The sequence below is a fragment of the Balaenoptera ricei genome, chromosome 13 (assembly GCF_028023285.1).
Source record: "Balaenoptera ricei isolate mBalRic1 chromosome 13, mBalRic1.hap2, whole genome shotgun sequence".
NCBI lineage: Eukaryota > Metazoa > Chordata > Mammalia > Artiodactyla > Balaenopteridae > Balaenoptera > Balaenoptera ricei.
In genome coordinates, this window is record NC_082651.1 from 13,689,508 (window position 1) to 13,710,517 (window position 21,010).

General features: G+C 56.9%; 1 protein-coding gene and 2 long non-coding RNA genes across 9 annotated transcripts in view; 2 read left to right on the forward strand and 1 right to left on the reverse strand.

Annotated features, from left to right (window-relative positions):
- The window catches only part of PSD4 (pleckstrin and Sec7 domain containing 4), a 36,142-nt gene extending 21,632 nt beyond the window's left edge, over positions 1-14,510 (forward strand). For 4 of the 6 annotated variants that reach the window (XM_059942252.1, XM_059942250.1, XM_059942251.1 and 1 more), the window contains 15 exons: positions 266-391; positions 689-767; positions 1,260-1,641; positions 5,094-5,303; positions 5,751-5,831; positions 5,968-6,080; positions 6,295-6,353; positions 6,514-6,603; positions 7,657-7,700; positions 8,070-8,230; positions 9,297-9,367; positions 9,459-9,622; positions 10,154-10,298; positions 10,581-10,724; positions 12,245-14,510. In XM_059942252.1, the coding sequence (XP_059798235.1) occupies positions 266-391; positions 689-767; positions 1,260-1,641; positions 5,094-5,303; positions 5,751-5,831; positions 5,968-6,080; positions 6,295-6,353; positions 6,514-6,603; positions 7,657-7,700; positions 8,070-8,230; positions 9,297-9,367; positions 9,459-9,622; positions 10,154-10,298; positions 10,581-10,724; positions 12,245-12,502 (2,127 nt within the window). In that variant the 3' untranslated portion in view covers positions 12,503-14,510. Of the gene's footprint in view, positions 1-265; positions 392-688; positions 768-1,259; positions 1,642-5,093; positions 5,304-5,750; positions 5,832-5,967; positions 6,081-6,294; positions 6,354-6,513; positions 6,604-7,656; positions 7,701-8,069; positions 8,231-9,296; positions 9,368-9,458; positions 9,623-9,957; positions 10,299-10,580; positions 10,725-12,244 lie in introns of those variants that run through there. The other 2 variants (XM_059942254.1, XM_059942255.1) reach the window with 2 other exon arrangements.
- Positions 3,334-17,583, reverse strand: LOC132376583 (uncharacterized). Of its 2 annotated transcripts, XR_009506357.1 has the most exons (7): positions 17,517-17,583; positions 15,086-15,310; positions 12,266-12,313; positions 10,657-10,823; positions 9,273-9,449; positions 7,760-7,867; positions 3,334-5,292 (listed from the first exon to the last, which is right to left on the reverse strand). It is a non-coding gene; the product is annotated as an uncharacterized LOC132376583 (long non-coding RNA). The 2 variants fall into 2 exon arrangements; XR_009506356.1 differs by lacking the exon at positions 7,760-7,867.
- Positions 17,269-19,533, forward strand: LOC132376585 (uncharacterized). The gene is made up of 3 exons (XR_009506358.1): positions 17,269-17,349; positions 17,604-17,850; positions 18,893-19,533. It is a non-coding gene; the product is annotated as an uncharacterized LOC132376585 (long non-coding RNA).
- Positions 19,534-21,010: the final 1,477 nt, after the last annotated feature.

Consider the following 21,010-nt stretch of genomic DNA (forward strand, 5'->3'; position numbering starts at 1 on the left):
CCTGGGAGGCCTGTGCTGGGAGCTGGCCGTTTGCGCTCATCTGGGAGGGCAGGGCCCAGCCCAGTGCCTGGGGGCTGTCACCCTCTCTACAGCACAGCCCCTCCTTGGGCAGATGCTGCATGAGACAGGGCCATCTGAGCAGCCGGATAAGAGAAGACTAGAAGTCAGTGAACATGCATGAGGCCCCAAGGCTGGAAGGGTGTCGGGAAGGCCCTGGGAGCAGTTTCCCTTGGGCAAACCTCTCTCTTCTCCTTTTCTTTCCTAGACTCCTCTGGGAGACAGTCTTGCTCCTGCCCGATCTGCAGCATCCTGGGTGGACAAAGCATTGACCTGGGAAACAGAACGTGTGGGATCTGATGCCAGCCCTGCCACATGTCCTGTGCAACCTTGGGCAAGTCACTTCCCCTCTCTGGGCCTCAACTTTTCCATCTGTAGAGAAGGAACATGAAGCCAGTGATTTCCAGGGCCCAGCACCAGCACCCCTAGGATGTGGGTCCCATCCGGGGTGCCTCTTCTGAACTGAGGCCCAGACCAGGGTGTGAGGTCTGGGTGGGAGGACAGCAGGGAGAGGGGGGCCCTGTATACTCATGGTCCCTCTTCCCTCCCTCTCCTCCCCTGTGCCTTCACTGCCCCCTTCACCTCTCAGTGCCTCCAGGGCTCACAGATGCCTCTGTGTCTCTCTCAACAGGCTCTGCCAAGTCTCGAGGGCTGGCAGACCAAGGACGTTCCTTCCTGGCCCCAGGGGCCTCTTCGCCCCCAGGACAGAGGTGAGATCCAATATGGGGTCTGGGAAATTGGGTGGTTGGAGGCTTTGGCATCTGGAGTGGGGACAGAGAGCGTTCCCCAGGGGTGTCATTAAGGAGTCCCCTTGTTTTGTGTTGGAGCCAGACAGACTTGGGCTTAAATCCTGCTTCTGCCTCTGTGACTTCATCAGTACAATGGGTTTTAGAATACTCATCTCATAGAGTAAATGAAGAAATGTACAAAAGTCCCAGCCTTTTGGATGCCTGGGTCTCAGTGGTTTAGCAAGCCCTGAAACCCCGGTTGCCTTGGGGCTGAAGTTTTGGGAGTCGTCTGCCCACTGTCCCTACGTGTGGTGGGTCACTGCCCGACGAGGGACAGAATGTGCAGCTCCAGGGAGGGGCCCCGGGACGGGGGAGCTGCTGGGGGTGGCAGCCCAGGCTGTTCCCTGGCTCTGCCCCCTTGGCCCTCAGCCTGCCCCTCGTCCCGTGCCAGCTTCACTCTACACTCTTCCTCAGGCGACAGGCATGCAGAGCGTGCCCAGGACTCTGCTCCCTGCGCCGCGTCCCCCGGCCCCTGGGGGAGCCCAGCCTCTTCGCCGGAGCCGAGCAGCCCTGAGTCTGAGGCCAGAGGCCCCAGCCCCCGGCCCAGCCCCCTGTCCTCCCAGGAAGGCAGCTCGCAGCTCTGCAGCCACCCCCCGGGCAGCGTTCTTCCCACGTGGATGCTAGATACTACCAGCCCTTCATTCCTGGAGACGGATGGGGCAGAGCCAAGTTCCCTGGAGAAAGAGAAGGCAGGAGAGGCCCCAAGCCCAGGGAAGGAAGTAAAGAGTGAAGGCCCAGCCAGGACTGCCGAGTCTGGAGCCAGCCAGCCTGACGTACCCTTGACTTCTACAGAAGGGTGAGTGTCGTTCTAACCACCCTCTGCCTCCTAATTATGCAGGCATTTAAGAATACCCGGTGTGATTCTTTTCCCATATAAGTTCCTCCAAAATATTGAGTAGAGTTCCCTGTGCTATACAGTAGGACCTTGTTGTTTATCTATTTTATATATAGTAGTGTGTATATGTCAATCCCAAACTCCTCATTTATCTCTCCCTGCCCCCCAACCCTTTCCCTTTTGGTAACCATAAGTTCGTTTTCTATGTCTGTGGGTCTATTTCTGCTTTGTAAATAAATTCATTTGTATCCTTTTTTTTTAGATTCCACATATAAGTGATAGCATATGATATTTGTCTTTCTCTGTCTGGCTTACTTCACTAAGTATGATCATCTCTAGGTCCATCCATGTTGCTGTAAATGGCATTATTTCATTCTTTTTTTTATGGCTGAGTAGTATTCCATTGTGTGTGTGTGTGTGTATATATATATACACACACATACATACCACATCTTCTTTATCCATTCATCTGTTGATGGACATTTAGGTTGTTTTCATGTCTTGGCTATTGTAAATAGTGCTGCTGTGAACACTGGGGTGCATGTATCTTTGCAAATTCTAGTTTTCTCTGGGTATATGCCCAGGAGTGGGATTGCTGGATCATATGGTAACTCTAGTTTCTTAAGGAACCTCCATACTGTTCTCCTTAGCGGCTGTACCAATTTACATTCCCACTACAGTGCAGGAGGGTTCCTTTTTCTCCACACCCTCTCCAGCATTTACTATATGTACACTTTTGGACGATGGTCATTCTGACTGGAGTCAGGTGACGTGAGAAAAGCACATTGGGACTTAACATACTAATATCTATTAAGCCAGGATTATATGACTGAAGGGTTTGGTAGCACAAGAAACCAAAGAGCAGACAGTCATACACGTGGGGCAGGACTTGAATGTGTCGAGGCAGAGCCAGGGAGACGTGTCCACGGCTGGACACCAGGAGAGGACCGGGGGTGTGTGGGGTGCAGCGAACCTGACCTGACCAAGGCCATGTGCCCGGAAAAATGGGGGTCATGCTAGGCAGGTCTGGGGAGAGGGAAGGTCAGAGCTTGTGACGTGGGGATGACATGCCGCTTTGAATTTGAGGATGTGTCTGGGAGGCCCAGGGTGCTGACTCGGGTCTCAGGGGAAGCTGGAGCAGCAAGGAGAGGTTGGATTGGGACCAAAGGAATGGTGGGTCTTGGGGTCCATAGCAGGACTAAGTAACCCTAGAATTGTGACCAGGGGTCGGAATAGTCCAACTGGAAAATCATCCTAGATGTCCACCTGCCCCAAGGATGCTGCATGAAGGCTGTCAGCCCCTAGGATCTCTACGTGGGGAAGGGGTTTTGTTGGCCAAATCGGGGTCATATGAAAGAGACCAGGGGAGACTAGTGATGGTTCAGGTCGTGGACCTAGTGTTGGACTAACTGGAAGGTTAACTCCACTCCCATCTCGAAGTCATTGGGTGATGGTGAACCTCAGGCAGTGCCAGAAACCAAAGAAGCCTCTTCCTTCTGCAGCTGGAAAGCTACACTGTCCCTGAAGAAGTTCAGAGTAATCAGAAGAGTCTCTAGGTGTCTAAAAAGAGAGGGTTCATGATACCAAAAATTGAAGTTAATTCAACCCCAAATAAAAGTAAAATCACCTAAAATGAGAACCATACTTTCATAGTAAATAATGAAAAAAGGTTTAATTGATGCTTTTCTTGGTAAATGACACTAAATATTACATAAGTAAATTTATTTAATCTTATATTTAATACGCTATAGGAGATTAATTTTCCTGGCCTAATTTGGTGGCCCAATGAGATGTCTTTCATTCATCCTTAACTTTCACAGTGAGGTCATAAGGGTCTATTTAATTTATCATTTTATTTTATTTTTTTATTTTTGGCTGCCCTGAGGTGGCATGTGGAACTTCCCCAACCAGGGATCGAACCTATGCCGCCTGCAGTGGAAGTGCGGAGTCTTAACCACTGGACCACCAGGGAAGTCCTATTTTATTTTATTTTATTTTTATTTTATTTTATTTAATATCAGCTTTATTAAGATATAATTCACATACTATACAATCCATCCATTTAAAGTATACAATTCCATAACAATTTATATTTGCCCTGTAGGGTTTTTTTCCTCAAAGTGCCTTCCCATCTAGATATTATTTTAGTAACAACACTCACTGACTAGGTCATTTTTGTAAAAGTATTTGAGGGCTTTGTCAGCTGATAATCTTCAGTAGCTCTCTTTAGATGTGACAAGCATGTCATTATTGTTATTTTCTCCTCTTCAGTTGTTCACTGGACTAACTCTTCCCGTTCCTCACTTGTCAGTGGCTTCCCAGGTGATCCCTGGAATCTTCCAGCATCACTTTCATGGCCTTCATAAAATCCTTTTTGGCAAGATTTGTAATTTCACTTTTCAGTTGGCTTCCGTTACGTTTGCCCTGCCTTGTTGGATGTGGATGAACCTCAGGAAGCAGTGAGAAGTTACCAGCAAAGACGCTGACCCAGTTGGGGGCAGAGATATACATTTGTGTTAAGTGGAAAGGGCTGTCAAGTGCAGCCGAATTTTATAAGTGGGTAGTCTGTCGGTGAACATTTTCATACTGTGATAAGTTTTGCTTATCTGTACAATCCCTGACTGCAGTAACCTGGATGATGACCATTCCACTAACGAGGATACCCCAATACCTGGTTGCAATGTTGCAGGGAAAACGCAAGAGTCAGGGAGAGATTGGGCCGGGTGACCCCTGAGATTCTGAGTGTCCTCTGAGTCTACCGTGAGGGTTGCTGGGGCCTGTGTACCCTCTGTAGGGCACCATCCAAAGCCCCTGCTGGAAGGCCCCCTTCTCTACCACAGGGCTGCCGATACGGGAAGGCAGGGGTTGGAAACCACCTGTGGCAATCCCAGCTGTCAACATTCCTAAAGCCGGTCTCGCTTTCTGTTCTTGCTTCACCCTTGCACCTTCCTTGGCTCCAGATCTAGGAGTGGAGGCTGGAGGCTGGAGCTGGGGGAGGGGAAGGGGGGCAAGGAGGCATGATGGGGAGGGCAGGACAGGTGAGGGGCACAGGTGGCTGCTGACATTTGGGGAGGTATTCCCACCCCTCCTTGGGACGGACTAAACACCACTGGGGTCTTCAAAGGGCTGCACCTGCCACCTGAGGAAGTGCTGGTACCAAGCTCGGCTCCAGCCCTTGCTAGCTTTGTGTGAATACTGCCCTCTCTGGGTCCTCCTGGTGCCCAGGTCAGGCCAGGCAGGCTGTGACCCTGCCTATTCCCCGGGGGAGGCCCTGGTCCGGCTCTTCCCCGGCCACACGAGGCCCTGGAGCTCCAGCTCCTGCCCTGAGCTCTGGGCGTGGACTCTGGGCACACCCGCCCCTACGACTGACCCCAAGGACGCTTGACCCAGAGCCCCTTTGTATCCATCCCAAGCGGGAGTCTGAGGTCACCGATGGACTTTCGCAGCCCTCCTGAGAGCCCCGTGCCCGAAGCGCAGCCCCCAGAGGAAGGCCAAAGGCCCCCAGCTGGAGACAAGCTGGCGAATGGCGTCAGGACCGACAAGGTGGCCTGGAACTTGGCCTCCCGCCTCTATCGCCTGGAGGGCTTCCGGAAGTCCGAAGTGGCCGCTTACCTGCAGAAGAAGTAAGGGGCTTTGAGCCTGAGCGAGGCCAGAGGTCGAGTCAGGAAGGGGGGGAGCAGCCGGTGGGCTCCCTGCCCGCCTGTGGCCCTCCGGCCCGACCACTGACCTCTCAAGCCTTCGTTCCTGTCCCGTCCACTGCACCCCTCTCCCATTTGCCCCCAGACCCTTGCCATGCCTGCCTCTTCCTCTTAGTCACACTGTGTCACCCTCGACCCCTGCTTAGAGCCGCCGGACCCGGCGACCTGCCTTCCCCCCACCCCAAACCCCTGTCCCTCCCACTCAGCATCGGATGGGGTGCCAGTGCCCTCTTGGGAACTAGGGTCCAGCCTGGCTGTGCCTTTCCCTTGATCTCACCCCCCAGCCCCCGTCAGGCCCCAGGATATGTGCAGGCCCTGGGGCCCCCAGTCCAGAACCCCAAAGCAGGCTTCATCCCCACTTTCCCTCCACAGCAACGACTTCAGCAGGACGGTGGCTGAGAAGTACCTTTCCTTCTTCCAGTTCGGAGGCCAGAGCCTGGACCGTGCACTCCGGTAACACCTGGGGGCCTTCTCTGGGGAGGAGGGAGGGATGGTGGGGGGCAGTGGCACCCCCAGCAGAGGCTGGAATCTGATTGGCCCTGAGCTCTGGGGCTGCTGGGCTCTGCCTGGACTCTGGACCTCCTTCCAGGGGCTTCCTCCACGCCCTGGTGCTCAGTGGGGAGACCCAGGAGCGGGAGCGGATCCTCTACCAGTTCTCCAAGCGCTTCTACCACTGCAACCCTGGGCTTTTCTCCTCAGTAGGTAGGGAGACGCCGGCCCTTTGGGGGGACCGGGGAGAAGGATGGCAGGGAAGTGTCCCCAGTCTGCTTGGGGGTTCACCGGGTGGTGGCTGGTGGGATTGTGTTTGGGGGGGGGCTCTGGGGGGCCCAGAAGCATTTGGGGGTCTCCCCGCCCAGGGTGGGCAGAGGAAATGCAGGAGTCCCAGTTCCAACGAGCTTTCTCCCTGGGGGGACAGACTGCGTGCACACCTTGACCTGTGCCATCATGCTCCTTAACACGGACCTGCATGGACAGGTGAGAGCCTGGGGGGTCCTGGAAAAGGGGAACCGAGGCCTGGGATGGGGGGTCAGGGAGGGCCCTGGGGACCTGGGGAAGGTTCGGAGTAGCTGGCCGGGGGTCTTTCTGTTGGGGTCGGGCATGTGTGCCAGCGACCCCCCTCTCCACATGGCCACAGAACATTGGGAAGAGCATGAGCTGCCAGGAATTCATAACCAACCTGAACGGCCTGCGGGACGGCGGGAACTTCCCCAAGGAAGTGCTCAAGGTACGGCACGGGGGCTGCTCAGGGCCTGGAGCCTTGGCTCTTTGTCCCAAGGGGAATGTGAGCTCATGCCTGGCTTTGCCGAAACATCCTTGAGAGGACAGGCCTTCCTTACCGAAGGGAACTAAAAGTGTGGGCCCCGGGCCAGCAGTATCAGCATCACCTTGGAATTTATTAGCTTGTGTGAATACACAGGCCCCCCGCCCTGGACCTACTGAATCAGAATCTCAGGCTGGGCCCCTACAATGTTCTGTCATGCTTCTGGGTGATTCTTAGGCCTGTGAAGTCTGAGAAGCACTGGTTTTTGGTTCTCAGGGCAAAGCTTCAAGTGGTAAAAGTCTAGAGCTAGGATTCGGGAGCCAGAGGTTCCAGAGTTTGGATTCTAGTCTTGGGCAGCTCACTCCTTGGCCAAGGCAAGTTCCTCCGGGGCCAGTGACCATGTTACAGGGTTGTTATCACAACCTGCTTAGCCCAGGGCCTGGCCCACAGTCTGCTTTCCTAAGCAGTTAGAGCATTTATTCTTTTGTCTAGTCAGTGAACATTAATTGAACACTTACTAGGTGCCCGGTGCCCCACTAAGGCGTGGCCAGGGCTACAAAAGCCAGCCAGCCACATTGATGTGAGTACTCTTGGTCATATCATTTCAAAGTCACAGCACCTCGTTTATTCATTCACTCACCGTACACTGACTGCCCCTGTAGTCAGCTGTTCCTGTAGCGTCAGATCTCTCTGGGCAGGATGGTGTGTGGGTGATTCGTTTCCCCTTCAAGGGAACTAGTTCAGGCCTCGCTAAGCTCAAGTAAGGACGAGGATTGCTTTGATCATCCTTGTGTCTCTAGCTCCCAGCACAGCGCTCGGCACACGGCAAATGCCCCGTACATTGCTGCACGTGTGCGCGGACGCGCGGGTGCGTGGGCTGCCTCCTGCTCGGGGCAGAAGGGCAGCTGCCTCGGGGTGGGGGCGGCAGGCTGCAGCATGCCCGTCCTACCTCTGCCAGACAGAATGTGCGCCCCACGGCCCGAGGCTCCCGGGCCCACCTGTGTGTTTCTGTTCCAGGCCCTCTACTGGTCTATCCGAAGCGAGAAGCTCGAGTGGGCCGTGTAAGTGAGACCCATCTTTCCTCCCCTCCCTCTCCCCTGCCCTCCCTCCACCCACCCACCTGAGTTGGAGAACTCGGGCCCCTGGACAGTGCTCCCCTCTGCGTGGGTGGAGCCGGAGGCGGGGCAGCGGGCCAGTCTCAGAAGAGGGTGCAGTGGCCAGGGAACACCTGGAGGAGCCAGAGGTGGCGAGGGTGTGGGGATGATAGGGAGTGATGGGTTGCCTTTGGCGGAGGGCTTCTTCGGGGGTGGGGGGTCCTGAGGTGTGGCTGCCCACCAAGAGAGAGAGGATGGGGGTCCTGAGGTGGTGGTGGGCACCTCCTGATGGCCTCTGGCCGGTCAGCACCCCCAGCCTGATTCTCTGATGTCCAGGGATGAAGAAGACGCAGCCAGGCCCGAGAAGGCCCGGCCGTCTGCCCTGGCTGGCAAGATGAGCAACCCCTTCCTCCAGCTGGTCCAGGACCCCACGGTGCCCACCTACAAACAGGGCATCCTGCCCCGGAAGATGCATCAGGATGCGGATGGCAAGAAGAGTGAGTGTCTGCCTGCTGCCATGCGGGGGCATCTGTGTGCCCGTGAACGGGGGGTGTGTGTGTGCAAGTGCCGTGCTCAGGGACACCGTGCAGAGAGACGGCACGGGCGGAGGACAGGCAGCCCGTGTTCCTTCCCCAGTGCTGACCGTGAACCGGGGTCTGTGTAATGTGCTGGGGGCTGGGGGAGGGGTGCAGAGACAAGACAGACCTAGGGACCCCCCCCCGCCCCGAACCCCTGTGCTAGGGTGGGAATTAGACAAGCACACCAGTGTCTGGGATAAAAGGAAGAAAGAGCTGCGTGGTGTAGGGAGGCCTCCATCGAGTATGGGGTGTGGAGGAGGGCAAGGTTTCTGTTTTTGTTTTGGGGTGGAACGTGGGGGACAGGATAGTTAAGGCTTCTGGGACGCAGTGGTCTCTGAGCTGAACCTTGGAGGAAAAGAGGGCCTGATTATTTGTAGTTGGGCAGAGGGATCCCCACTGAGAAAAGAGCACGGGGCGTGTGAAAGAGGATGGCGTGAGGTGCACCGGGCCTCATCCTGCAGACTGTTGAAGGCTCTGGAGCCGGGCAGCCACGTGACCAGCGCAGGAATGGGATCCCAGATGGGCTGGGGTACGGTGACCAGCCAGGGAACTGGCATTTGGCTGTGAGAAGCCACATGAGCAAGGGCAGGAGGTGACCGTGGGGAAGCAGGCCTTCTGCCCTAGCATCTGAGCCCCTGGGCCTCTCTGGATGGGACCAGAAAGATGTCTGAGAAGAGCTGTGCTTCTGGGCGGGGTGGGGGGGGGGGCGTGTTTGGAGTCAGGATGGTCTGTATGAGCGTCGGCTTTTGTGGTTGTTTGTAAATAGTTCTGTTTTGGTGTCTAAGAGTGGTTGCCCATGTGTGAGACACGGTACTGCCTGTTTGTGATCGGTTGTGTTGTGTTGTGTCGGTGTGCTTGGGCATGTTTCTCTACACCCTGGGGAGGGACTGGAGTTGGTGGAGGGGAAGGGGGGTGGGGGACAGTGTGTGTCTGAGGGTCCGGAGGGGGGGCCACCACCCACCTTTGTGTTCTGCTCCTGGGGCAGCGCCGTGGGGCAAGCGCGGCTGGAAGGTGCTCCACACCGTCCTGCGTGGGATGGTCCTCTACTTCCTGAAGGTAGGGAGGGAGTCTGCACCCGCGACGGGCAGCACGGGGGGACGAGCAACTGATGCAGACCTCTCTTCTGAGCCCGTGTGCCCTGTGGCAGGGAGAGGACCACGGCCTTGAGGGGGAGAGCTTGCTGGGGCAGATGGTGGACGAGCCGGTAGGGGTGCACCACTCGCTGGCCACTCCCGCCACCCACTACACCAAGAAGCCGCACGTCTTCCAGCTGCGCACGGCCGACTGGCGCCTCTACCTCTTCCAGGCACCGTAAGTTTCGTGGCGGGGAAGTGGCAAGCGGCAAGGCCCCAGCTTTCCTCCCTGACCCCCCTCTCATCCTCTGACGGCTACGGGCCCCGCCCTGGGGGGGGGGGGGAGGTGCCGTCCTGACCAGGCCACCTGAGATGGGCTGCTGGCCGGGGTCCGGCTACAGCTGGAAGCGGGGGCTTCCTGCTTCCGTCCCCTGCCCTTGGCCCACTCCGCCACTGCACCACCTCTTCCCTGAAAGTCCGACTGAGCCTCCCAGTTCCAAACAGAGGATTCCAGGAAGTCACTAACACTCGATCATTTCTTGGCATTTGATATAAACTCTATTGCCTTCCCAGATTTGCCTCTTTGTCCGCTGAGAAAAACCACAAGCGGCGGTCAACCACCTCGGCCAGTGGCGGGACTTCTGGCTTTTGTCGGCTCGGAGTCCTGAGCTGCCGGGCTGCTGTGCTGACCACGGGAGGCTGGGGGCGGGGATAGGTGATAGCACCGGACTCTGTGGTCCTGGGGACAGACGGCCACCTCTCCCTGCAGCACTGCCCAGGAGATGACTTCCTGGATCGCGCGCATCAACCTGGCCGCCGCCACGCACTCGGCGCCGCCCTTCCCCGCCGCGGTGGGCTCCCAGCGCAAATTCGTCCGGCCCATCCTGCCCGTGGGCCCCGCCCAGAGCTCCCTGGTACGGCCCGGGGGAGGGGCGGGATGTCGCGCGGGAGGGGGGTGCACCCCGGAGGACTAGGAGGGACATGAGAGGCGGTGCAGCTGGCCTAGGAAAAGGGCTGGGGAGGGGGAGGGATGGGCTGAACCCCTAGGCCCGGGATCGGGGATCGAGCTGTACACCTGGGCCCAGGAACGGAGGCGGGGGAGGGGGGTGTTGGGGGGGATTCTTGGGCTGCCCACCTGGGCCCGGAACGGAGTGGGAGGGCTTGGAGCAGCTTCCCCCACTGCCTCCCGCTCCCAGGAGGAGCAGCATCGATCCCACGAGAGCTGCCTGGATGCTGCCTCCGACGACCTGCTGGATCTGCAGAGAAACTTACCGGAGCGGCGGGGCCGCGGCCGAGAGCTGGAGGACTACCGCTTGCGGAAGGAGTACCTGGAGTACGAGGTGAGGTGCCCGCGCCTCACCTTCCGCCTGGACCCTCTGCCGCCCTCTCGTGGCCGTGGCCGTCCCTGCAGCCTTGGCTCAGGGCAGGGGGAGGTGCTCCTGGGAGAACACGGGGTGCTGTGTGCGCTGTCTGCGCACGAGTGTGTGCACACGCGTGCGCAAAGTGTGTGTGTCCGTGTGCACTCGGGCCGCTTCCCTTCTTGTCCTGGGGGCACATAGCAGCTGTTTGTCTGGAAACACTCTTAGGGAATGTTATTTTCATACATGTTTTTTCTCCTAAGAGTATATTTGGCTTTTCCTACATTGAAGGGAAAGCTATATTTTAACAGAATTATTTCTCCTAATACCTACCTAATAATAATAATAGGCAATATTTCAGAAGCTTGCATTGCATGGATTATCTTATTATCTAACCACTCTGGGGGTAGGGGCGGTGATCCTCATTTTACAGATGAGGAAACTGAGGCACAGAGAGATTAAGCGACTTGTCCAAACCTGACACATTTTCAAGAGACTCCAGTTACATCCGTGCCTCGTGTATGGTCGTAACTAAGGAATGACCTTTATTAGCTCTCTGATCGATGCTGAGATATTTTTTCCCACCCAACACCCACCCTGCACCCAAATTCAGGAGGAGGGTAGGTGAGGGGCAGTGTGGGAACAGAAGGGGTCAGAGGCCACCCAGGGGCAGAGAGGGGAGAAGGGAGCGTCAGTGTCACCTCCTGGCTGTGCCCACCGGCCCTCGCGCTGCCCTCTCCCTTTCTTTCTGGCTTATCCCTTTGGCGCGCTGGCTGCATCCATGGCTGGGAGCGCGCCACTTCCCAGAGGCCCCGGCGTGTGGCCGATAGGACCCAGCTCTGCCCGTAGCATTCCAGCCTCTCCCTACCACTGACTGACCAGCTGGGACCTTTAGCAAGGCCCACCCCTCCCTAGGCCTCACTTCCCTCTTTACAAAGCAGAGCAGTGACTCCCACCCAACCTCCCAGGGCTGGGTTGAGGATCCAGCAGGCTGGAGGGTGGGAAAGCACTAGGTAAACTGGGAACTGTAGCCGAAGGATGCTAGTTACAGAGGCCCAAGGAGTGTTAAACAGATGAGGGTAGTTAACGTCATACTCTCCAGATGCCAATTGTTAAAACGGCACACAGACTCAATTAGGGTTGAGTACAGATGTGTGCTGTTTGTGTACAGTGCTGCACAGATCTCGGGCCTAGCGGGTTACGGATCTTTTAGTGTCTCAGCGATGTAACGTGCTCCAGAGATGTCAGTTACAGCACTACACGGGGTTGGCTGTTAGACCAGGGCTGGACTTACAGGTGTAACTATAAAACACCCAGGGCACGGCAGGGTCTGCAGACCCGGTTGCTCAAGCAGATGCTAGCCTTTGGCCCGGCGCTCTTTCTGCAGGAGTCTTTATCGCCATAGCATCATTCACATGTGAGCTGTCTGTCCCTCACGATCCCAGGCCCCTCCCGACCTGGAGCCAGGGTGGTGCTAAGGTGGCGGGACCCGTGTGTTGCAGAAAACCCGTTACGAGACCTACCTGCAGCTGCTGGTGGCCCGTCTGCACAGCCCGTCGGATGACCTGGACCTGTGGGAAGAGCAGCTGGGGAAGGAGGCCGGAGACCCGCAGGAGTCCAAGCCCAGCCTGAAGAAGTCCCACTCCAGCCCGTCCCTGCACCTGGATGAGGCCCCCACCACGGCCAAGGTCAAGCGCAACATCTCAGAGCGCAGAACCTACCGGAAGATCATCCCCAAGCGGAACCGCAATCAGCTGTGAAGCGGGTGCCCCCTCACCGACTCTGCCCCCCACGGCCTGGGGTGGATGTGGGATGAAGCCCCGAGGAAGAGCCTTGTCTCAGCGGGTGCATGATGGTGATGAGGCCCCGCCCCTCCCCCCGCTGAAGGACAGCCTTGCTTCCCTGTGGTCCTCCTTCCCTCCCTCGTACACAGGAGTTTTCCTAATACTGCTGCCCCGCCCCTGGCTGCTCCCGAGGGCGATGGGAGGTCAGGAATTTGGCTCCACTCCCACAGTTCATCCCATGTCACCCTCCATCCCTTCAGAAACCACAGCGGACACCTTTCCCAGGCCTGCGGGCAGCTCAGTGCTTATTTGAGAGTCAGAGTGCTCGGGGACCCCCGGCCTCTGGGACAGAGGCTGGGGCAGCAGAGCCCTCTGGGCAGACAAGCTAGGGGAGCCTCAGCCCTGAGGGTGGTCTTGCTCTGGGAATCACGTGGCCTGCTGGGAGAGGTCCTGGGAGACCCCAACCAGGCCCCGCCCACTGGGGGGACAGCCTTCTGGGTAGGGGCAGGGATGCGGCGAGTTCAAGGGCTCAGTGAGGCTGACCCTGGGGCCCCGGCCTTTGTCTCCTCTCCCACACATCACCCACTCGCAGTGGGCAAACGAGAGAGGCCCTGCCTTCCACGGCCAATTGCTGATCATCAGAGCAGAGCCAATGGCGGTCAGTGAGGGCCGGAAGGGGTGGCGGCCTCCAGAGCTCGGTGGAGAGCCCTGGAACGAGGGGCCTCTGCCTCCCCAGAGCAGGGAAGGAGTTCTCTCCGGGTTCAGACCCTAGGGAGGCTGAGGGTAAGAGGTGGTGACACATTCGCATCCCCTGGGGGCTCTGGAGAGTTGGGGGGGGGGGGCGGGTGGAGGCCTGTCTCCCTTCCCACACACCCCTTCCCTGAAAGCTCCGTTCCCGAGGGGCTCCAGGACCCTTCCGGACCCCTCCCCTGCCCCAGCCTGCTCCCAGGGGCCTTTGCCACCCTGCCTGGGAAGTCCCCTCGTGCTCCCTCGGGCTGGCTCCCAGCTGGGCTGTTCTCTGGGGGAGGTTCCGGGCCCTCGCGGACCTGAGGCTCTGCCTGTGGGAAGGAGGCTGGGCTGCAAGGACAGCCACCATTGTCTCTGTTCAGCCAAGTGTGCGAGCAGGCGGCCCGCCAAGAGGGGCCTCTCCACTGCCCGCCTGCTGGCTGACGCACGGCCCCTCCGGCCTTCCTGCCGGCCCTGTCCTCCCCTTCATGCTTGTAACCAGCCTGGAACTCCACCAGGTGGGGCTGGCACTTGGGGGCCACGGCCGGGGCCCAGGGCCGGGCCACACACCCAAAGCGTGCACAATAAATGCCAACAGAGAAGGAGGTGTGTACGAGTGTAGGGGGAGGGGAGGGTCAGCCAATTCCGGGCAGCTGGGGCCACCTGCAGGGTGGCAGGCCGCATCCCCCTTGCCGTGTGTGCGTGCGTGTGCGTGTGCATGTCTGTGGCCGTGTATGTAACACACTGAGCATGTGCAGGAGCCACATATGTAGGCTGTCACAGCTGGAGGGGACCTCAGAATCATTTACTTATCCACTCAAGTGTTCATTCTTTCATTTCACAAGTAATATTAGCTACCTTTTATGGGCCAGTACTATGGGATTCAAACACGGATTAAGCACAACCCTGGCCTCCAGGAGATGACCATCCTGCTCTCTGGTTCCCAGTTGGCAGTGTAGAGACACGCTGGAGACATTCCCATCCTACACCCAGGGATTCAGATACAGTAGGTCTGGGTCAGGGACACCAATAGGTATTTTTAAGACTCCCTGGGCAACTCTTGATGTGCAGTGGCAGTTAACAGTCACGGCAGAGTCCGGTCGTCTCATTTGATTGAGGTGGGAGCCTAGCGCCAGGTGGACGTGACTTGGCCCAGGAGCGATGCTTACAGGCTGAATGGCCGTGAGTGGGTTATTCGACCTCACTGACCTGTATGCTTATTTCTAAAACCCGAATAAAAGGCAGAGGTTTGTTTGCATGGGTGCATGTGTGTGACATTTCCATGCTTCTTTGCTCTTGTAGAACTGGCATCTCCCTTTCCCCCCGGACGTGTGAGGCCTTCAGAGCCAGGTGACCGTGGCTGCCGGGTCCCCCTCTGGCCAGTGCTGCCCAGGCCCCCGCTGGCCTGGAGGCCTGGGGAGGTGGAGATGGGTTGTTGGGCTGTGGTTATGACATGTGACCACCAGGGGGCGGGCTTGCATCTTCTAAGCCTGGGCGGCCCAGTTGTCCAGCCACAGCTGTGCTCCCGGAAGAACAGGAAGTTAGGGTGCCCCCCCCTGCCCCCCCCCCACCAGAACCAGGCCCTTCCACTTCCCCAAACCCACAGTGGCCCAGCCAGGCCTCCCACCATCTAGGGAGGTCTGATCCAAGCAAAGGGTTGGGACTTTGACATCTTCCTGCAGATGGAGAGGAAGAAGTTTCTGGAGCCTTATGGGGACAGCCTAGAACTCCCTACAGAACTGTCCCAAGGAACCTACAAAAATGGAAACCAAATGAGTCCCCAGTCCCAGGCCTGGGTATGGAACGGATCAAACCCCACGGGCCTAGACTCACCTCGTCTCCACCCTACTCTTCTTTCCCACTCAGCACTGGGTTGGTCCATATCTTCGCAGGAGAAGGGGCTGGGCACAGGTTCTTGGTGAACAGCTCAGACTCCATAAGGCTGGTTGAAGTTTGCCCTCAGTTCCTCCTTTCCCACCTAGGGAGTTCAGCTAACCAGGAGATACCCCAGATGTAACCTCTTCCTGGTCTCTCAGCATCTCTGCTCCATCTGGTTTTCTGCTGAAGACATTCATTTGTTTGTTGTTTGCCAGGCACCAGGGAGGAGTTAAAATCATTAGGGCCCGAGGCCTGGGTCCTTTCCTCTGGGGGCTCCGAGCCAGATGGAAACAAGTGGGACGTGTCCTGCTCGGCAGGAGCTGGGCTGGAGGGTTGAGGTGGGATAGAGTGAGAGACACACGGTGGTCAGGGTGGGCCGAAGCTGGATCGTAAAGGACCTGGTGTGCAGCCCAGGAGGGTGGGTTTCCAGCAGAAGAGTGACGGGCTCATGGCTTGGGAGACAGTCTGGGAGTTTGGCTTTAAGAAGATGGAACGACTTGAGTAAGTGAGCCTAGAATAGGGTAGATTATGGCCTGGAGATGTTTTATACTATGCATGCAAATTTTCTGTAAGTCTAAAATAAAATGGGGAGGGGGGGGAAGAGAATGCCCTGGAACCTTGGCACAACCTGGCCATCCACATCTGGCCACATCCCTCTCCCTTCCCCCGACCCCCCAACTTGCTTGCTGCCCGTACTTAGGGGGTTTCCTGAATGCCACACTCTGAGTAAGGGCCCCTTCCCACCGCCCCCTCTGCCAACACCTTTGCCTCCAGCTATCCTGCATCTAACTGGCCCCCATCTCTACCTGTTCCCTGTCTTCTGAGGAAGCGATGCTCCCTGCATTCCTGGAACTGACCCGCCCCCCACCACTCGTGCCCACACCCCTCTCCCTCCCCATGTCCTGCCTACCCTGACCTCGCCCTCAGGGGTCCCGTTTGGGTTTTCAGCCTATGCTCTACCCCTTCATTATCTTTCCTCGAAAACAACTTGAAGTATCGCCATCATGAGGAAAAAGAAAAGCCTGCACTTGACCATCTGATGCCTGTAGCCGAGATCCACGGATGTGTGGTCTTTGCCAGCCCTTTCCCTCCCTCCCCCGGTCCCGTTCACACCTGGCACGTTGGCCTCCAGCCACTGCTCCCCACTGATGACCCTCAATCATCAAATCCAAAGTCTTCCCAGCTTCCTCACCTCTCAGCGACCCTCGGCCCCAGCTGCCCCCTGACCTGTGGAACCTGCACGAGGCCCAGTGTGATCCGGCCAGTTTGTTAGTTTCTTGTGCTTCCATTTGCTTCTCTATAAAATGCGGATAATAGCACTACTTACCTCACAGAGTCCTTGTGAGGATTAAGTGAAATTATGCACGTAAACAGCTCAGAACAATGCCTGGCACAGAAGGAAAGCCTGTTAGCTATTAGTACCGGCCTTACTGGCCTTCCTCAGGCACCCTCCCGCCTCTGGACTCCGGTTTACATTCTGCCCTCAAACGTGGCGTCCTGCTCCGAGGCTGGGCCTCTGCGCTCAGCTCTCCCTCTGCCTGGACTTTGTAAGTGACAGATGTAACCTCACATGGGCTTTAGCAGAATAGGACATTGTTTGGCTCCAGTAACTGGACAGTCTGTGTCCAGGTCGGGCTCCACACTGAGCCAGGAACCTGTTTCTCTCTTGCTCCCAGGCCTAGGAGGGCAGGAGCAACCCTCACGGTACCGAGGTGGCCCCAAGAGCTCCCAAGACTCCCTCTTCTTGGTACAAATCTGGCGCGCAGAGAATATCTGCTCGTTGGAAATTTCAAACTCAAGTCCAGGGTAGGGTGTCTTTGAGCAGCATACCTTGGGCCATGTGCCCACCTCTGAGCCAATCACTAGGGGCCTAAGGTAATCAGAGGCCTCCTTCCGAGATGGGGGTGGGGTGTGGAGGCAATGCCACCCAAAGGATGGAGACTGGGACCAGCTGCTGAGCAATCCGGAGTGCTAGGACTGGGAAGAGGCAAAATCCATTGCCGTCCACATGCCATCTCCTCCGTGAAGCCTTCCTTGAGTCTTTCTCGCCCCGGTATTCCCTATCACATCAAAGCCTAACTTTCTACGCCCCTCCCCTGCCCTCCCCTCCTGTCTTTCCTGTCTCTTTGCTCCCAGTAGAACATAAACCTCCCAAGGGCGGGAACAGGGCTGGTTGTTTTCCATCGTATCCCAGGGCCTGACTCCTGGTGTCGAAAAAGGTAAATCTCAAAACTTTATCCTCCCTGGGCTTCCGGTACTCCATGTTCTCCTGGTTCGTCTTCTGCTTTCTTGCATGTTCTTTTCTGTCTTCCCTCCGCTTGTCACCTCCCCCCTCCGCCCAGCCTGAACTCAGCCTTTTCCCAAGGGGGACTCTCAGAGATCTCACCTGGCTGACCACAGGACTGTCGCTTTAGCTTCTGGGAAAAGCCTCCAAATCTAAGCTCTCAGTCCTGATCTTTCCTCTGAATTTCAGACCTGGACTTCTGTCTGCAGGACGTGGTCCCTCAACAAATCCTCCTGGAAATGGTAAATTTCTGTACAGATGTTACTGATTACACGGGAGAGTGAACTTAGGATCATCTCCCCTAAACCTGTCCCCGGCTGACTCCCCTTTTCTATGAATGATTCTGTGACAGGTCGTCCATTGCTTTGAAAGACAACATACCAGGATGATGAGGAGATTTGAGCCAGATGGGCCTTTGCTTCACCTTGGGTGTCAGGTAGAAGCTTCTGATTTTCTGGATCTCTTTGTCCCCATCTGGTGTGACACAGACAGGGTTGGGGGGGAGGTACATGCACAGAGAGGCGCTGACTCCCTCCCTGAGCGAATGAGGCCTGGTAAGTGACCGTGACAACCCTTTCACCTGGCCGCCGAGAGACTCCAGGCCGATGTGCAGCTCAGGTGCAGCCGCTCAGGACCCACTCTTCCACCCATTCTATATTTTCTGTGCTCCTGATGCTTTATTTCTTATTTGTATTTCACTAATTTATTGCATGCATTTCCTGTGAGCTGTCTCAAATCCCCTCTGGAACAAGGTGGGAATACATTAATATTTAAAATAAAATAAACAAAATGTCAGCTTGTGTGTGTGTCTTAGGCTGGAAATTCCTTAAGGGCAGGGACCATGTCTGTTTATATAGCACCTGGCACGGTGTCAAATGGAGGCTTAACAAATGAATTTTGATGAAGACGAGAAAGAAGCTGCCGGCACGAAGATACAGAAGTTTGGATCTCACCCTCAGGCCAGACCTCATCCAAACCCCCTTTTCGCAAGGGGTAACCTTCCTCAGGCCCCTCCAAATTCCCACCTTGTTCCTGATCATCCAGATTCCCCATAACCAACCCCGCCCTCACCCACACTCCACTCTCACAAATGCTCCCCTTTTTCCCCAGTCACCCCTCACTCGGGTCTTCACCCCAAAACGCCCAGCCCACCCTTCTACCCTTTCACCCCGTGCCCCAGCCCCGCAGGCCCAGGCTGGGCAGCAGCGTGTGGTGCTAGGAGATGCCACCGGCTGAGTGTTTGAGGTGCCAAGGCACGCGTAGGGCCCTCCAGCCAGGCGGGGACCTGGCAGAGGGAGGGGAGGGGATAAGGTGCTTCAAACCTCCAGATACAGCAGTTAAAAAGAGGACAGAGGCAATGATCCTTCAAATTGCCACATCTGTATAATCTGCCTTTTATTTTCTGCTTCATGAAGTTTTATTTCCCATTATTTATTCACCTCCCCTTCCTCCCCTCCCCCACCTCTGCTCCTCCTTAGCAGGCGACATGCTCAGATGGGCCCCGAGCCTTGGCCTGGGTCTCCGCCCACCCCCGCCCGGCTGCTGGGAGAAGGCACCTGCTCGCCCTCCGGTGACTCCCTCTCCTCTCCCCATCGTTGTGTTCCAGCCCCTAAATGCCCCTCCCTCCCTCCTCCAAGGAGAGCTTGGTGGAAATGTGCATGGGGGAAGGGGTCACAGAGGTGAGGCCTGTCCCCAAGGTCCCGGTCCCTGTAACCACCCCGAGCCGGAGCTTATGGCCGGGAAGAACCCAGGAGATGGAGGTGTCGAACTCCCAGCCAGGTGGTGTCTCCACCCCACGTGCCATCCACCCGCCTCCTCTCCCGGGCCTCTTCCCGACCCTCTCTACCCAGGACCCTCTTCATCCTCTCTTCCCTCCAGTTCTTGGACCTGTGGTCAGGGAGCTGGGCTGGCCCCAGCCTGGTGCAGGGGGTTATTGAGATGGGGAGGAGGGGGACCAGCCAGGATTGCAGGGAAGTGAGCTCTTAGAGGCCCTGAGCATCCCCTCACGCCCCCCACCCCCGACCCCGCTCCCACTGTAGGAACAAAGATGCAGCTCAGAGAAAGACCCGGGCCATCAGGTTCTAGTTAGTCATGGGGGGCAGGGGGAGGCAGGCCCACAGTGGCTGCAGTGGGGTGAGAGGGTGGGAAAGGGCGCTTACGTTGTGAGTCTCCTCGACATTGAGTCTTCTTGCCTAGCGCCTCCTTAGCCCTCCGTGGGACACAGGAGCTCAGGACAATAGCCCTTTTTCAGGCCCGAGGTTGAGGGTTTGCAGTCGGTGTTCTTAGAGGCTGCTTCTTGAAGAAGCTATGGATGCTCAAGGAAGGCCTGGGAGGGGCATGCGGGATTTTGCAAATCTTACCTGAAACTGGACAGCACTTTATATCACCTCTCTTTTGGCTTTTCTCCCTTTCCCATCTTGCCCTGTACTGACTTTTATAAAAGTCTCATTTTTTTTAATAAAAGCTCTGATGTTTCTTGTCTTTATTTTGGGTGACGATGGTGGTGGTATAAATCCTGTCCAGTTCATCTTGTTTTCTTCTAGGTGCCTATCACGGGGTCTGGCACAGAACAGGTGGTTTATGACCTATTTCTGAATGAACGAATGAATCAATGAATGTGAGTCAGTCTCAGGCCCCAGACTGTATTAACTGTGGCGAATTCACTTCGCTCGGGTTTCTGATTTCTGTCCCAGCCTGGAATCCTCTGGAAGCCTGGCTTTAGCCCAGCCAGCTGAGGCAGGACCCCAGGGCCCTGGGTGGGTGGGTCACAAGAAGCCAATGCCCCCACCCCTGACCCCAAACAGAGACCGGATTCCACATATGGAAATATGGTGTTTGCCTGATGGAAAATTACCAGGGGAATTTGGGAGAAAGAGGGCTTCATACCTGAACCAGCCAGATGAGTCTCGTAATGCCTTTCACTGCCCAGGTGACTACTGAATCACGATGTTACGGCTGGACATCACTCTGGCCCGAGCCACGCATTTTACGGCCAGGGAAGCTGAGGATTTCCCTGGGGTTGCCAACCGGGAGGCGACCAGGGCAGGGACACAGCCCCACACCCAGGCCTGAGCTCGGGAGCAAGGCCGTCCCCCAGGGGGGTAAACAGAGGTGTTATGATGACCATAACTAACAGCTCCAGGGACACCACAGCCTCAGCCCCTACAATGGCCGGCGAGCAGCCCCTTCCCTCATCGTCATCATCAGCAAAGAGGGTGGCTCTGGGGAGGGCGTGACTGTACTTTCAACAAGTAAAACCTCAGTCCTCACCGCGGCCGAGAGGCCTTGCCCCACTTCCTTCTTTCTTACCCTCTACTCTTTCTCTTACTTCTTCCCTTTGATGGAGAAGTAAGTTTCCATTCAGACCGAGCTCACCCGTATTGATGAACAATGTCTTTGCCGCAGCAAGGTCCCCTGGGGAGGCATGTGGGTGGGCTGGGGGATGCTCTTTGGGCCGCGCCCCCGGGGGTGCACTCTTCTCCCCAGGGGGTGTATGGGGGGGAACCAGCGTTGCCCACAGCTGGGGGCCTCCACTCAGGGCCCCCCAGGAGGCAGGAGCAGGACGTGAAAATTGGGACCTGATGGCAGTGGAAGGG